The sequence below is a fragment of the Saimiri boliviensis genome, chromosome 6 (genome assembly GCF_048565385.1).
Source record: "Saimiri boliviensis isolate mSaiBol1 chromosome 6, mSaiBol1.pri, whole genome shotgun sequence".
Taxonomy (NCBI): Eukaryota; Metazoa; Chordata; class Mammalia; order Primates; family Cebidae; genus Saimiri; species Saimiri boliviensis.
The window spans coordinates 89,938,305-89,956,413 of record NC_133454.1 but is presented as its reverse complement, the minus strand read 5'-3'; the positions used below and the strand labels follow the sequence as shown (position 1 = coordinate 89,956,413).

Below are 18,109 nucleotides of genomic sequence, written 5' to 3'. Positions count from 1 at the left end.
TAGGACCCACCAGTCCTCAACTTAAAGCACTGACAACCCTCAGCTCACAGGTAGGCTACATTCCAAAAAGTACATTAAAAGACACTTGAGAGGGTGAGGTTAAGCCCCCCTCCAGGCCCATTCTGGGCTCTCTGATCCATGGGGTGACAGCTGTTGGTTCGGCACCACCTCAATTTCCACCTGCAGTCCTCCCTCCAAGGGCAACTGGAATACCTGCCCTCATGAGAGGGACACAGTACTCTTGCCAAATGCTGCCTGCCAGGTACCTGACAGGGAACTACAGCATGGTGGTGAGTGGGATTTCAGGGGATGAGATGGATTCAAGAACTCTCAGGGGGAGATGAACTGGAAAGTTTAGAGTTGAGATTAAGAAATAATTCTTGGGAGCCAGGCACAATGGCCCACACCTGTAGTCCAGCACTTTGGGAGCTGAGACAGGCAGATCACTTGAGGTTAGGAGATTGAGACCAGCCTGGCCAACATAGTGAAATCCCATCTCTACAAAAACATAAAAATTAGCCAGGCATGGTGGCACACTCTTGCAGTCCCAGCTATTCAGGAGGCTGAGGCAGGTGAATCACTTGAACCTGGAGGCGGAGGCTGCAATGAGCAGATATCATGCCACTGCACTCCAGCCTGGGCAACAGAGGGAGATTCCATTTCAAATATATATATATATATCTTGGGGTCACTCCACTTGTTCAAATGAATATACATATTTATATATGTATTTAGAGCACCTAATATGTGCCAGGCACTGATAAGTGCTCAGGACCTATCAGTAAACAAAGCAAAGACTCCTGTCCTGAATAGATTCCGTTCTAGCTGGGAAGATTATCTAGTCAACCAACGATAATCATGATAAGTATTATTTGTGGTATATTAGAAGGTGATGTGTGGATTGAAAAAATGAAAAATTAGAGCTGGGTAGCAGGGTCAAGGTGTGGGGAGGATGGGAAGGCTTCAGAAAGAAATGTTTAAGGAAGAAAGTCAGGGTGAGCCAACTGGATGTCTGGGAGAACATTCCAGAGAGAGGAAGCAGCTGGATCCATGGCCCTAAGAAGGAAGTGTGCCTGGCTCCTAGGAACAGCAAAGAGGCCAGTGTGGCAAGAGAGGGGCCACAGGTGGGAGGGGAGATCGGCAAGGTGGGAGTGGGGAGGACAGACTAGGTGGAGCCTTTACTCTGTGGGCAACAGGGGCTATGGCAGGGACTCAGGCAGGGGGTAACAGGATCTAACCTTTGGACAGCATCTTCCAGTTGCTATGTAAGCAAGAATACTGCAGGGATAACAGTAAGGAGGCCACAGCAGCCACCAGGCAAGGGACAAGGAATGGAGATGGCTCCAGCCAGGGTATGGTCAATGGAGCTGACGAGAAACAGATTCCAGATATATTTTCAAGAAGAGCCACCAGACTTACTGGGGAGTGCAAGAGAAGGTCAAGGACGACTCCCAAGTGTTTTGGCCTCTGCAACTGAAAGGGTGGCGTTGCCATGAACTGCAATGGGAAAGTCACTTCTGTCTCTAAACCCAGTTACTCAAGCCCAAACTCCCTCTTCCTGGCTGCAGGTTCAGAGCTGCCAGGGATGGGCTGCACTCCTGACACCAATACCCCTGACCAGGATGCCTTTTCTCTGCCCCACAGAACAGCAGTCTCTCCTCCCTCCTTGTCTCAAAGAACTTACAGTGTTAGAGATGGAAGGGAGGGGCAGCTGTCAGCTCCTCTCTATTTCTGCCAAACCTGCTTCTCTCCTTCCCTCCCCTTGAAGCCCCTCCACGTGGGATGTTAGGAAACCCAAGGGCATCTGACACCTCAGGGCTGGCCTCACAGCTGTCAGGTGGGGCTGGGAAGAGGAGAGGCTACAAGGGCAGGCCCTAACTAGCCTGACTTTCCCGCCCCCAAAACAGCACAGGGATGGGATGGGGGACAACTAAGGAGTATCCTTTCTATCCCCCGACCACCTGGGGTTGCTGGAAAGTGAGGATGGAAGGAAGAGGTGAGGGAGAAGACATGACCCAGACAGCAGTGGCCTACAGGAGGAAATCTCCAAGGCTGGCATTAGTTTAAGAGACAACTGTTCCCACTTTACTGTTGGAGACTGTTTAGACACCATCATTCCCGAGTTCTCTCTGTAGATCAGGTATATTTGTCCCATTTTGCAGAGAGGTTAACTGAGATTCATTCAGGTTAAGTATCTCACATGGGATTAAATATCTCATTCAAGGTCTTGAGACAAAATTTAAGCCCAAAGCTTCCTCACTCCAAAGCCACTCATTCCGTGAATGCCATTCTATGGGCCACACGATCAGAAATGTGTATGGCAGGGCCAGGACTGGAGTGAGGCAAGTGAGACAGGAGACACCTAGGGTGCAATATTTACGGAGGCACTCACTGTCAGGCACCGGCCCCGCACTTCGGGAACCAGAGAGCGAGCGCCTCTCAATTTTGCACTCTAGGCACTTGCTCGCCTCACACAGGTGATGCATTCGTTTTTCAGATGGTGATCATGGTGAACTGAGAGGGCCAGCAGTTTGGTTTATAAATCCTGGGAATGCCTCAAATATGAGTCAGGTGTGCGCAGAGGCTTTCTGCACAGCTAGTTCCCCTGTGTCAGAGGAGATTGAGAATGCACCTGTTTCTGCATTGTATTGTCAGAGGAATTAAACGTGAACAGTAATGCATTACACTTGCCAGGAGCGACACTGACTGGCCCATCTGAGCCTTGTGGCTTGACACTTCTAGGCATCCTCCTCTCAATGGAAACCCTGAACAGGTGGTAAGGGTCCACCGGCCTGTAGGAGCTAATTAGGTTAGCTTTGCTTTGTTGCCACAACTCTCAGGCAGAGGCCCCTGTGAGGGCAGGTGGGCTGCATTTGACCTTCAGGCTGCCTGCTGATCACCCCTGCCTCTGGAATTCCAGCTGCTGGAAAACAGACTCCAACAGTGAAACAGGAAGATCTGTCTCAAAGGAAGCAATCTGTCAGTCCCATCTCCTAAAGCCCTAAACAAGAGGAACTGGGCTTATCTGGTTGCAGGAGGAGGACATCTCTTTTGCATAAAAATGACAGTGTTCATGGGATTTCAATCACAAAGGAGTTCATCATAAAGCAGCTTCAGCTGTGCATCCACCTTGGCTCGAAAATAATGTTCCATGATTAATATCTGCACAGCTCAGACAAGTCAGGATAGTAAATTGTGATTCATTATTTCTGGTGGTATTCTTCATTTAAAATAAAAATTGATCACTGATCTCTGGTTGGAAACTTTTCCTAATGAAGCAGAGAGATAAGTTGGCAGATCTAAAAGAAAAACATACCTGCTCAAAACTTCCTGTTCCAGAAAGCCTATAAAATCTAGCACCAAGAATTAAATTCTAAATCAGTGGAAAGAACTGGCTGCATGCCATTCCAAAAGAGCACAGACTAATAAGATAAAAAGAATCCCAAAGAATATTCTATCTCTTGATTTTATAAATGAAAACAATGAAACCATAATATATCCTTTGACTTTCCCAAAGTCACACAGCAAGACAGCAGAGACTGGGTAGAAATGCAGATTCTGATTTACTGTACGGGGATTTTTTCCCCGCTATATCCAAATGATGATTCCACAATTCTTCATTTACTATCTATTCTTAATAACCCCTTCTTGGGAGAGAACGCCTTGTATTAGAAAAAGTCTAGGCTGGCCGGGCATGGTAGCACACACCTGTAATCCCAGCACCTTGGGAGCCTGAGACAGGTGAATCCCTTGAGTTCAGGAGTTCAAGACCAGCCTGGCCAACATAGTGAAACTCCATCTCTACTAAAAATACAAAAAAAATTAGCTGACTGTGGTGGGGGGCACCTGTAATCCCAGCTACTCAGGAGGCTGAGGCAGGACAATTACTTGAACCCAGGAAACAAAAGTTGCAATGAGCCAAGATGATGCCACTGCACTCCAGCCTGGGTGACAACTAAAAAAAAAAAAAAAAAGTCTAGCCTTCAAAGCCAGATAGACCTGAGTTCAAATCCCACTACTGCCACTTAAAAGCTCTGTGACTTCAGGTAATTTACTCTACCTTGACAAACCTCAGTCTCTCTCTACAAAATGGAAATCAATGTACTTCTAATGCATGTGAAGCAGTCAGCACAGTGCCTGGCCCACCATGTTCAACAAAGCTCTCTTTCTCTTCTCATCTCCCCAACAAAGCCACCACTCTGGAGATGTCAAAGTGGCACAATACCCAGTCAATACAGCAGTCATTCAGAATAATAAAAATGAAAGGAGATCATATTAATAACTGACCATACACCAGGTATTAACATGCATATCTCACTTAATCCTTACAGCAATCCTAAGTATTATCCACTATTATTCTCAATTTACAGATAGGGAATGGGTTTTAAAGGTTAAATAGCTTGTCCAGAGTCACACAACTAGAAAGTGATAGAGCCAGGATTTAAACTAAGATTAGTCTGACTCTGGAGCCACAAGCCATCCTTCCGCACATCATTAAAAAGGTGCTGTTCTCACCCTCCTCACCCATCCTCTCCCTGCAGTTTCACCTTCCAGCCTACACTACCAGACACCTATGTGGCCACTTACATCAAGGTTGAGGTCACCATGTCTCCATTTCTAGCCATAAGTGACAATCTTGCCCATGGGATTTTGATTGAGCAGATACTTGGCTAGTCTCTCTGAGCAATTGCGTGCTGGGCCCTTTGGAGATGATGAAATTCCCACCCAAGCTCAGCTCCAACCCACAGAAGGCAAGAAGTCCAGGAAACCTCAGGCCATGCTGGGCATTGTTACAAAGGGTCAAGTTACCATTTCCCATCTCCCTGTAACCTTAGAAAAACAATCAATCCAGGCCAGGTGTGGTGACTCACGCCTGTAATCCCAGCACTTTGGGAGGCCAAGGCAGATGGATCACAAAGTCAGGAGTTCAAGACCAGCCTGGCCAACATGGTGAAACCCCATCTCTACTAAAAATACAAAAAGTAGCTGGGTGTGGTGGCGTGCACCTATAGTCCAGCTACTCAGTAGGCTGAAGCAGAAGAATTACTTGAACCTGGAGGCAGAGATTGCAGTGAACCAAGATCACACCACTGTACTACAGCCTGGGTGACACAGCAAGACACCATCTCAAAAAAGAAAGAAGGAAGGAAGGAAAGAAAGGAAGAAAGGGAGAAAGAAAGGAAGGAAGGGAGAGAGAAAGAGAAAGAAGAAAGAAAGAAAAAGAGGAAGAAAGAAAGTAAAAGAGAAAGAAAGAAAGAGAAAGAAAGAAAGAAAAGAAAGAAAGAAAGACAATCACTCCAGTATCATGGTACTTACTCAGAGCCAGCAGCTTCCTCAGGGGTCACTGAATCTCAGCTCTCATTTTACAAAAGGGGAAACTGAGGTCCAGAGTAAAAGTGTTCTCAAACCCCCAGCCCACACAGCAAATGTTCAGACAGAATAATCTTAGAACTAGAGGGTCTTAGACATCACTCAGTCCAACTGCCCTCACCACAGAAATGAGGAAATTGAGGACTTCTAAAAAATAGCTAGGAAAATGTGCTTTTCATTTATTGACCAAAAAAAACCAAAAAACAAAAAACGCTAAGAGGAAATCAGAAGCTCAGCCATGTTTCACGGCCCAAGTAGAGATATTCCTACATAGCAAATGCCATGAGAAGTCCTCAGAACAAGGGGGCAGGTCACCTCACTCCTGAGTTGGTTTTCTCTAGCTGGCCTGATTCTCCCCACATTCTGTGATTTAAGGCATACCACCTGCCTTGGGTAACCCCGACAAACCTGCCAGAATCCACCACCCAAGTCATTTTAGAACTAGATGACATGGAAAGCACTACTAAGAGCTGTAATCAAAAAATGTCCGTGTCCCCAGGGAGAAAACAGTTTTGTCTATGTGGCTAATAGGTGCCAAGATTGGATGCCTAATGGGGGATGCAAAGCATGCCTGGAGGTGAAAGATGGCACTGACTATCCTCCCCATGAGACCTGATCCTTCGGAAGCTGGTTGATTGTAACATAATCACAGAAATCGTTGGCCTGGATAATGAGACCAAATCTCAACTCCACAACCTATGGTCCCATTACATCCTCATTCCTTGGGCCTTAAAGACATTTTTGTTTCATCCTAAAACATGCAAATACTTCCTGGGGCAATTAAATGTTATTGCATGTTATCAGAATAACTGGTTAACTCTTCAGTAGGTTTTTCTTTTCTTTCTTTTTTTTTTTTTTTTTTTGCGGTGGGGAGGCAGGGTCTCACTCTGTTACCCAGAATGGAGTGCAGTGGCGCCATCCTTGGCTCACCACAATCTCCACCTCCTGGGTTCAAGTGATTCTCCTGCCTCAGCCTCCCAAGTAGCTGGGATTATAGGTGTCTGCCACCATGCCCGGTTAATTTTTGTATTTTTCCTAGAGATGGATTTAATCCATCTACAAAATTTCATCATGTTGGCCAGGATGATCTTGAACTACTGACCTTAAATGATCCACCCACCTTGGTCTCCCAAAGTGCTGAGATTAGAGGCATGAGCCACCAGGCCTGGCCTTCAGTAGGTTTTTCTAAGGCTGCGAGGAGATGAAGAAATGTTACCGTGGCCCTACAGCAATGCCCATTGTGGCCTAAAGTTCCCTGAACTCCTCTCTTTTCTGTGGCTTGGAACTGAGCTTGGGTGGGAGTTTCATCATCTCCAAAGGGCCCAGCCAAGCGATTACTAAGCGAAACATAACAAGTAATTGCTCAGCCAGAATTCCGTGGGCAGGACCATCTTCCTTTAGTTCTGGGGGCACGTCAGGTAGAAGAGCGTCAAGCTTAGGGTTGAAAGAAAGGCAAGGAAGGCCACGAACATAGTGGCAGGAGTGAGGAGAGGGAATCCACTACGTAGTCTAGATCTTCGGCTAGCTTCTTGGCAGAAGCAATAACTGACCTGGCAGCCAGACCAAGAGGCAAAAAGCCAGCAGCACAAATTCTAGAGTTTAGGGAAAGTGACTGAATAATATCAGGGAGGTTCCTTCTGCTGAATGCGTGGCAGCCCCTGAGAGGAAAGGAAGGAAATCCCTAATCAGAGTATCCCTGCCATCCCTCGGGAGCTCTGTGTATCTGTGTCTCATTTAGCCCTTAAAACAGCCCTGCGAGAAAGGTGTTATTATCCCCTTGTTGCAGATGGGAGTGAATTCACCTGCCCACAGCCTCTCAGCTGCTCCAGGGCAGAGTCAGAATTAGCACCCACAACTCCTGACTCTCTTCCCGGTGCTCCTCCTGCTCCCCAAAGCAACCACCCCTGGGCATCCCACAGCTTTCTCTTATTTAGATAAATCCAAGTGCTTACTTTTCCTGAAGTCTTGATTCCTTTAGCCAAGGATGCATACACAATGACCCAAGCCAGGAAGAGGCAGAAAGCTAGTGGCCACCTAATCTCGCCAGGATATTCAATCCCTGCAGAAATCTTCAGTACAAAGTACCTGAGAATTGGAGGGAGGGAGAGGGGAAGTGATATAAAGAAGGAGAGAGGGAGGGGACAGGAAGCAGGCTTTAAGCCTCCAATAGAGCCAGGAGCCTTGCACAAAACCCCAGCATCCTCCACCCGCCCCACCATCAGGGACCTAATCACATCAGGCTGTGGGGGATTTGCTGGTCTGGGCTCTTGCCCATAGCCATCTGTAGAGACTCCAGCTAAATTTACCCTGCTCCTGATTATGTGCGGGAGGGGGGAGGGGTGTGGAGTGGGGTGGAGGGGGGCGCTGCACATGGCCCTGATGGACAAGGCTGTCAGCTTCATTGTCACTGGTGCATCCTCATGAGAAGTGCAACAGAAACTCTGAACTGTCAAGGGTGATTTCTGTGTGTTTTCTGTATTACTCTACTCTTTTATGAGACTTTATTCTAATAGTATGTGTGTGATTTTAAATTTTAAAAATTAGTACATAGTGGAAACTGCATATGCTGACTGACTAAAAATGTGGCCCTGCATTGTAGTTCAAGTTGTGTTGGGCATGTCCTGAGGGTGAGGTTGGCTTAACTATAAAGGCAGGGCTGCCTAGACCTTCCTCAAGCAACCCATTCTGAGACAGCTAAGCAGCTGCCAACAGAAGAGGCCATTGGTCAGCTGTAGCTGCTATTGGCAACTTGTGTAGAGGATGAAGACATCATGGCCTGCCTGGCCAAATGGCTAGCAGGGCAGCCTCACCCCTGAGCACAGGAGGCAGCTTGGGGGACAATGCCTGATAACAGATTCAGACAGTTCCTTCTACTCCACCACCACCTAGCCATACATCCTCTGTGAAGCTGCTGTGTTTGCAGGTTGGCATTTTTCTGTGACCTGAAGGAAAGGCAAGCCAGGAATCAGGCACTGCAGGACTGTATGGCCCAGAACGTGCTGGCCTGCTGAGGGACATGCAGGCAGCAGCCCCACTCCTGGTCCAGCCGGCTAGCTCAAGAGACTGTTTGGCAGCACATAGCCGTGCTTTTCATAACAGTGATGGCCAGCTCTGTGCAGACAGAGCCTCTTTCAGGCCCAAACCCTGGCACAACCTGGACTCAGGGAGACCAAGGCCGGAAATAAACTTGTTTCTAAGGCACAACCCTGAGGACCACAAGGAAAAGCACCTTCCCCATGTCCCATTACCAAATAGTCAACAATTTCACAACTTAGCCATCTCAACTGCTCCATGCTTCAATTACAGGACCTCAAACAAGTCCCAAGAAACTACTGATGACATTTCTTCTTTGAAATTAAGACTGGCCCCGGAGAATTAGTAAAGACCACCAAAAGCAGGTTTGCAAATCATTTTCTAGTACACCTGACTGCATGGATTAGGTGTAAGGGAAAACGATTTGCAAACCTGCTTTGGTAATCTTTCAGATTTCATCATCAGACTCAGGTGCTCGGTGCTCAGGGAGAATTAAAGACCCCCTAATACCCACTTGGTAGTTACGGTCAAAGGGGACTGTTTAATCAATTAGGTAACTCTCCCTTCTGTTCTGCAGGGAACAACCATGGTCACTCTGAGTCTACAGGAAAGAAAACCAGGAATAGTCATTAATGACAATTGGGGAAAAAGTGGGGGTGTCAGTGACCATTTCTTATCATCTAAGTGAAAGCCACAAACTAGGGGGCTCAATTATGCATTTTATTTGACCCCCATGTTCTATTTAAATTATTTTGCTGCCATTTAAAATGGGAGAGATCATACAAAAATCTAGATTTTATTTCCATCTTGTATTGTAAAATAGAAGCTCTGGCAGCACTGGCCCATGTTTTCACAAGGCAGTGATCAGAGGAGCTGGTCACCAGGGCCCTCCCTTACATGTGACAGGCAACCTCTTTGGTTTGCTGCAGTCCCCACCACTCCCTATCATCTCACTTATTTTCACTTTACTCAGTTATATTCCTGCCATGCCCCTCAGTATATTTGAACTACAACCCCTGAATTAAAGTTTAGCTAGAGAACACTCTTTATGTACCCTATGATGAACTCTGTCTACATTTATCTCTCTTAAGAAATAATTTCATGAACTTCACTAAATCTTCCAATGGTAGCTGAAGATCTTCAAGTATCCCTGAACCTCAATCCTCAATGTCTAGCCATACTGATATAAAACATAAAACGAACACAAAGCTGTGAAAAAAAGGAAAAAAATGAGTTTGTTCTTATTTAAACTAAAACTTTAAACATGACTTGTTTTCTTACTTTTTGCCCCCTCCCCTGAAGCCAAGCGCAGATGGAAAAAATAATAATCTCGTTAACTGACAGCCCACTTAGATCACATTGGATCAAGGTTTTAAAATGGCCTTTTCATCAGCATCATGAATTACAGCTGCACTGATTCTGCCCCTTCTGCCATCATTCATTCAGCTTCCAGGCTCACAAGACACAACAATCTGCTCTTGGAATCCAGACCAGAGAAAAACACCTTCCTCTCTGATCTCATCCCTTAGGCCACCCACACCTCTGGAGTGCAAATTGAATATTTATTAATTCACTGGACTTCTCTTAGAAGGAAAAAAAAAAAAGAAAGAAAGAAAGAAAAGGAAAGTCATCTTACTTGAAATACTCTTCACTTCCACTGACAAATGTCTTATTGGCCTGGCTTGTGAAATTAACCATTGTCAAGTTGGGATAGGCAGTCATGCAGAACGTCGAGTTCTTGATCTGTATTTTGGGATGGTCACTTATAACACAGGAATCTGTTTAGGAGAGGACAGAATAGAAATACAGTGAAATCTGCACAGAAAATAAAGATGTGTCTCTCTGCAGCAGCTGAAAAACAAATACCAAAAGCATTTGCCAAATATTGGAGAGTAACTTCAGGAAAGTATTAAGTGAGCAAAGCCAGATATATTAATAAAAGAGCCACAGAATTATGTTTTCTCCATCAGAGCTGCCATTCCCCACAACTGCACCTGCTACTGATGACAAAGCCATTTACAAACCACTCTCTATGTGGTGGGCAAGCACTTTTCGTGCATTATCTCTTTAAATTCTCACAACAGCCTGTGCAGGAGGTACTGTAATCTTCCATTTTCAAAATAAGGAAACACGCTTAAAGAGGTTAGGTAACTCTACTGAAGCTACACAGCTTAGGAGGAAGAGAATCAGGATTCAAACCCAGATCCTTGTGACTCCACAGAAAATAAATAAATTGCCGAAACAAATTTAATTAGAAAATAAACCTTCTGAAGGGTACTGCTACAGAAGGCTTACTAAGAAGTTCACCTTAGACCTGCTGCCTGGCACCACATTCAGTAAGTACTGAGGATACACGTGCTGCGTACTTTCCACTCTCACGTGGGTAAGCAGAGACGGCAACCACGTCATCTACCAGGGAGCCTGCAACAAGACCTAACAGTGTGGTACTCAACTGGGGACATTTTTAATGATCAAACTTTGGGAACCTGGTGCTTACTGATATCTAATAAGTAGAGGCCAGGAATGCTAACACTAAATAGCCTACAATGCACAGAACAGCCCCCCACAATAAACAAGTGTTCAGTCCTTTAGCCAGGGGTGACGGCACACAGCTGTAGTCCTAAATGCTTGGGATGCTGAGGCAGGAGGATTGCTTGAGCCCAGAAATGCAAGGCTGCAGTGAGACATGACCATGCCACTTCATTCCAGCCTGCATGATGGCGCAAGACCCTATCTCTTAAAAAAAAAAAAAATTATTTAGTCCAAAACATCAGTAACACCAAGGTTGAAAAGGCCTGACCTAGGCTGGGATGGAGAAAGGAACTTAACCATGTGAGTCTTAGTATGTCAGGCTCTGTGTTGAACACCTTAATGATCATTTTCTCATGAAATCCTCATAAAACCCAGAAGGTATATATTATTATTGTCATTTTAAATAGGAAGAAACCGAAGTCTTTCTGACCATTTTACAATGCCAGGCTGATGCCACAAATGAGGAAGGCACAAAACCGACAGATAAACTGACAAATACCTTAAGTAAAGAATCCGCCAGGACTAATCCCAAAGGACATTTTTGTAAAGGAGCAAATAGTAACAATAACAACAAAACCTTACACTTACAGGGCAGTTACCGCCTTTAAGGCAGAGTTTTAAGTACTATACATCCATTGACTAATGTAAGCCTCACACCACCCCTATGAGAAGATACTGTCATTATCTCTATGATACAGATAAGGAAACTGGGGCATAGAGGCATGCAGTGGCTAGCCAAGGCCATACATCAACCCACGATGCAAACAAGCTCTCCCTTTGGAGTCAATGACTTAGGCACTCCAGTGTGAACAGGGAGCAGGGATTAGAAACTCAAACACCCACAGAAGCCAGGCTGATGCCACAAATGAGGAAGGCACAAAACTGGAAACTAATAGAGAGTGGTGGGGACTGTGGCCAACCGGAGCACTCGACAGCCAGTTGGGGCCAAGCTTTTCCAGATGTTGCGGCAAAAGATGCAGAAAATCTGTAAACTTACACTTTCCATTTAAAAATCTTGAAAATGAGTTAAAATTGTCTTGAAATACCACAAAAAGTGGCTGGGCAGGGTGGCTCACACCTATAATCCCACCTATAATTCTCTTTGGGAAGCCAAGGCAGGAGGACCACAGGAGTTCAAGACCAACCTAGACAACATAAAGAGACCCCTGTCTGTACAAAACATTTTTTTAAATTAGCCAGGTGCAGTACTGTACATCTATAGGCCTAACTACTCAGGAGAATGAGGGAGGAGAATTGCTTAAGTACAAGAGTTCAAGGTTGCAGTGAACTGTGATCGCACCATGCACTCCAGCATGGGCAAAAGAATGAGACCCTGTCTCTAAAATAAATAAATAAATAAATAAATTTTAAGAAGTATATGCAGTCTAGATCTGATGCATAGGACTCCCAATTTATGCTCTCTGTGAAAGAGCAAGGTGGGCAAGAATATGGGTTCAGGAGTTCTACTACTCCTGAGAGCTTGAATGAGTTCCGTTTGTCCAAGCCTCCATTTTCTGGTCATAGTTGTTCAGGGTTGCAGTAAGGACTAAATGAAGAGAGATCACAAATGGAAAATCTTCATATGATGCCTGGCGCACAGCTGGCACTCAATAAATTTTAGCCATAACTCAATCATCATTGTTAGAGCTTTTTATAGCTGGTATTACTCTGAAGAGAGTGTCTCTAGTCTTCAACATAATATCCCGCAAGCCCACTTGCCTGCCATAAATGGCCTACTGCCTCCCATACACACTGGAGAATTTCTTAGAATTTGGATAAAAGTGGAAACAATCATAAAAATCCCTTCCCTTGCCGGGCGCGGTGGCTCAAGCCTGTAATCCCAGCACTTTGGGAGGCCGAGGCGGGTGGATCACGAGGTCAAGAGATCAAGACCATCCTGGTCAACATGGTGAAACCCAGTCTCTACTAAAAATACAAAACATTAGCTGGGCATGGTGGCGCGTGCCTGTAATCCCAGCTACTCAGGAGGCTGAGGCAGGAGAATTGCCTGAACCCAGGAGGCGGAGGTTGCGGTGAGCCGAGATCGCGCCATTGCACTCCAGCCTGGGTAACGAGCGAAACTCCGTCTCAAAAAAAAAAAAAAAAAAAAAAAAAAAAAATCCCTTCCCTTTCAGTACATCTTTAGATCAAGGTTTCTCAGCAGCTGTACTAATGGCATTTGGGGTCAGATAAAGTACGCCCATTGCTGCAATACGCCCATTGCCCATTGGGCACAGTGAGTCAGTACACCACCAAGATACTCCATTCCAGCAGAGAAAGAAGTTTAATCGTAAGAGTCCCTGAACAAAGAGATAGGAGGAAACCTCAACTCCATCTCCCTAAAGAGTTCGGGGCTAGGGTTTTGGAGTGGGTTGAAGAGTGCAGGGTGAAGTCACGGGACAGGGAGACGAAGAAATGTATTCTCACACTGATTCAGTTCCTCTGTGGGAGGAACTGAATTATTTTTTAAGACAGTCTCACTGTGTCACCCAAGCTGGAGTGCAGTGGCATGATCTTTGCTCACTGCAACCTCTACCTCCAGGGTTCAAGCGATTCTCATGTCTCAGCCTCCAGAGTAGCTGGCATTACAGACGTGTGCTAACACTCCCAGCTAATTTTTGTATTTTTAGTAGAGATGGGGTTTTGCCATGTCACCCAGGCTGGTCTCGAACTCCTGGCCTCAAGTGATCCTTCCCCTTGGCTTTCCAAAGTGCTGGGATTACAGGCATGAGCCACTATTTAAAGTTGGTAGGGGTCTTTAAACTGGTTGGCATCAGCTGTTCTGCTGAATTCAGGATTGGCTTAAGCAAATTTTAAACAAAAGCCTTATGATTCTAGCATCAGAAATCTCATCTATAGGAACAATGGGGATGCAAATGTATGTAGTGTTACTCAACTTTTGGTTTCAAGGAAGTGAGTCAAAGCGCAGCCTGATTGATAATTATAACAATACTTCTGTCTAGAATTCTTGTTAACCCTGCAAAAACAGCTTCAATAATTCCTGGCTGTGGGGGCCACCCTATGCATTGCAGGATATTTAGCAGAGTACCTGGCCTCCGTCTACTAAATGCCAGGAGCGTCTGCACTCCCCATCCAGCTGCATCAACCAAAAATGTCTCTGAACTTTGCCAAATGTCCCCTGCACAATCTCCCTGATTGGGAATCTCCACTGCAGGGCCTCAAAATATCTTTCTATTCAAAGCATCTTCTATAATCAAATAACAGAGTTTGAGGAGGATTCCCACCTAATCATTACGAAATCTTTACCAAGAAAGCTTTTGTTTCCCCCAGCAGTGACCTGAATGAAGACAAAGAACCCTCCAGGCCGGGCTCGGTGGCTCAGGTCTGTCATCCCAGCACTTTGGGAGGGTGAGGTGGGCAGATCACAAGGTCAGGAGTTCAAGACCAGACTGGCCAACATGGTGAAACCCTGTCTCTACTAAAAAATACAAAAATTAGCTGGCCATGGCAGCTTGTGCCTGTAATCTCAGCTACTTGGGAGGCTGAGGTAGGAGAATTGCTTGAACCCAGGAGGCGGAGGTTGTAGTGAGCCGAGATCGCGACACTGCACTTCAGCCTGGGCTACAGAGTGAGATTCCATCTCAAAAACAACAACAACAGCAAAAGACCCTCCATATCTCTGTTCCGTAAATAAGCACGTAAGTTATTTCTCGCCCTCCTGCCAAACGCTACGTCCACCCAAAACGGAAGAGATCACTATCACGAGGGGAAACACCAAATCTCTTGCTTCCGAAGTTGCAATTGTGAAGCACGCAGGCAGCCTCCCTAGGGGAGCGTCTCTGGATGTCTGTAGAGCTCTGCCGCTGCAGCAGCACAAGGTCACCGCTCCTGCGACAATGCAGCAGGGCTCCCAGGCTCCCCACTCGCTCGCTCCGCAGCCTCAAGCCTCAAGCCTCCTGCAATATCCGCTCCTACCACCGGGCGGCAGGAGCATGCTTCCCAGCGCCTGGCGCCTTCAGGTCCACCGGCGAAGGAATGATGGGCCCCTCATCAGAGAGCTCTGCGGCCCAGCAACCCCGAACAAAGAACAGCGATAATGATCGTGCTAAATTGGAAGCTGTGGAATGGGATTCTCTTTACTCGGGCAATTATTAATAAATGAAAGACCGGGGAGAAAAGGAATCATTTAATTAAAGTTCTAATGAAAATGAAGCCATTCCAGAAATAGAAATGGTATTTATGTTGTTCCTATTTTATGTGACCCAGCTCGCTCCTATTTTCACATAAAGCCGCTGGTCTCACTTGGCAGGGCACAGATTAGTCATTCTCCATTACAGATACTTGGAGAGTTGAGTCAGCCTAAAGACGGCAGCCCCTCTTACCTGCATAAGAGAAAGATGTGACAAACGCAGCCTCTCCCCACCCACAGATCCAGGGCTTTCCTCTGGGGCTGGAGTGGGGATGGGTGCCTGGTATCTCCTTGGAATGTGTCCCTAGCGGCACTGAGAGCAGCTCCACGCTGCACATGAAGGTCACAATAGCTGGCCACTCAGTCCCTGTCTTCTGGCATGAGTCCTTTTGCCCAGCAGTCACAGGTTATGAGTAGTTATGGGGTTGTGAGACTGAAAGGCAATTGGTGGGAAATACTGAGGAAAGAATTTGTCGTCTCTTAAGAAAATCTTGTTCAATGTGACCATCTGAGAAACAGCCTGGGAACATCTGTTGTCTAGACTCCTGATATGTCCAGTAGAGCAGTGGGGCTATTCAAATCAGGCCATCACCACCTTTTCTAAGTCACCCCAGAATTCCAAAGGACCAATGCCCCTGCAAGGGATAGCCTGGTCCCAGGAAGAGAACATGCTTATGTGCTGATAACACAGAGAATGACACATGGAGGGGCTGCACAAAGAAAGAGTGGGGACTGACCTTGTTTTGTGTGTGTGTGGGTGGGTTTTTTTTCCTCCACCAAAAAAAATTAAAGCACTGGTTAACAATGAGATAAGACTTGCTCAGCCTGGTCATATACTTGCAGGAAACAATCAGAGTGAAAAATGTGCATTGTCTCCTTGTGCTCAGAGCTTGCACAGTTTTAATGGTTTGTACCAGTTGACTAGGAGCTGAACTGTGTAGTCTTTGCTCTGCCTTTCATATCTCCCAGGTGACAGTGAGCCACACTAGAAGCCAGGGGCTGGGGCTTCTGTGCCTCTTGGGCCTCCACCCATGTTCCTGGTCCAGTAAACATGCTCAGCCTGCTTTAAACACACACACAAACACACACACACACAGAGAGAGAGAGAGAGAGAGAGAGAGAGAGAGAGAGACTGTAAAATAAACACATGTTCACATGTTCAGGAAAGAATGGCATCTCTCTGGGTCTGAAAGAGGGAAGAATTCATCTTTTTACCCTTACCATACTCAAAGTGTTCAATAATGTCCCAGTTTCATCATGAAAAAAGCTGGTTTTGGTGGGCAACACTAAGAGCCCATCATACAGAGATCACAGGAAGTGGCCTCGGCACAGACCTAGCAGAGGAGAAGGAACAGAGCTACTGGGGACAGGAGAAACTGCTTGTTTCTAGGTCCCCTTTAAAGTGACCAGAGCTTCCAAAGTGACTGATACTGGCACCTTCTATTTGTAGAGTTGTAGACTTCTGCAGCTGTATCACACGCTTCGTTTCTTTTCTCCTTACAGCAATACCATAGGTAGGTAGGGGGAGAACATTTTTATTTCTATTTTGCAGAGAAGGAAAACAGATCCAGGGAGAAGTTACTTGACCCAGACACACATATAGTCAGTGGCAGAGATGTAGACCAGAAAGACTTTCTGACATAGCTGCCCTACTTCTCTTTACATTCACTCTCTTGCTCTGGACCCAAGAAGCTGACACTTACCCCCAAGGCCTCAAGTCCAAATCTATTTCACATCTGAAACCTCTTCCAGGAACACCTCCTGGCTCCCCAGTAGCTTGCCCTCTTCTAGACACTACATTTTTATCAGAGTGGTCTAGGGGTCCACTCTCATGTCTATTTACCTCAAGCACTGAGCAGTATCTTGTGAAGTCTGGCCCCAGGATCGCTCTCCTGGACTCTAGGAATTAGACCATCACTTTTCAAATTGCACCCTGCAGACAAGTCACCTGGGAACCTAGTTAAAATGCAAATCTCATTCAGGAAGGCTAGGTCCGGGCTTCTAACCACCTTCCAGGTAAGGCTACTTGTCTAAGAACACTATGAAACAAAATAAGATTCTACAAGGACTTGTTAAAATGCAAATTTTCTAAGCCCGACAAAATCTTTAAATCACACTAGCTTGTGAGCCTGAAACCTGCATTTTCAACAAAGATTCCAGCTATTCATGAGCAAACAAAAATTTGATTACCCTTTCCTCTGGGCCATGAGCTCCTTAAATGTTAGAATTAAGTATATTTGATGGATTGATTTAATCTCTGTGCTCCCAGTACCTAATATAGGGCCTAGCATGCATAATATGTGCTCAATTATTTTGTTGAATAAATAGATAGTTCAGAATAGACACACCTAGAGCAGATATTTCCAAACTTACCTAATAAAAGTTTGGTTTTATCTTTGCATTCTGGTGTATTCCAAGGGTTGTTGCAGGAGCCCCAGGGTAGTACAGACACAAAGGAGGCAAACAGGTAGAAAAGTGTGTAGCAAATAATCACATTGTAGTATATGGCTATGAGGACAGAGATGATCAGCATCGCGATGCCACAGCCTGCAGAAGCAAAAGTTCCATCTCAGATGCTTTGGAATTCTTCGAGTTGGGCACAGGATGGGACCTAGGCCTACGATCTCTTGCACAGAATGGATGCACTAATAGCAGGGTGAGCGGGCTGTCAGGGGTAAGGAGGCATTGTGCCAGGAACTCAACAATGCCAGAGGTGATCTCGGGCCATTATTCAGGACCCAATGAAGGATGGAAAGAGTTAGTTCTACTAACCACAAAGGTAGGACTCCCTCCCCGGGCTACATGGTGCCAAAGGGGAGAGGGTAAAGAAGGGCCTGAGGAGGCTGGGAGGCAGGCTGGACTCACCTTGTAGAGCTGGGATAGCCTTCCAGACAGAGACTGGCCCTTGGCTGGCAAACTGGCCCAGCGACACCTCCAAGAAGAAGATGGGTAATCCAGCCAGTGCCAGCATCATCAGGTAAGGGATGAGGAAAGCACCTTGGAAAGAGAGGTGGGAAGTGAGAG

The 18,109-nt window shown here is 46.0% G+C and overlaps 1 protein-coding gene across 1 annotated transcript in view; it reads right to left on the bottom strand.

Moving 5' to 3' along the window:
* Positions 1-18,109, bottom strand: part of LOC101029603 (sodium- and chloride-dependent glycine transporter 2) — a 38,194-nt gene that overhangs the window by 14,319 nt on the left and 5,766 nt on the right. Inside the window, exons 3-6 of the mRNA XM_003919917.4 lie at positions 17,951-18,082; positions 17,459-17,632; positions 10,040-10,181; positions 7,323-7,455 (exon numbers count right to left, since the gene is read on the bottom strand). Coding sequence (XP_003919966.4) covers positions 7,323-7,455; positions 10,040-10,181; positions 17,459-17,632; positions 17,951-18,082 — 581 coding nt within the window. The remainder of the gene's footprint in view (positions 1-7,322; positions 7,456-10,039; positions 10,182-17,458; positions 17,633-17,950; positions 18,083-18,109) is intronic.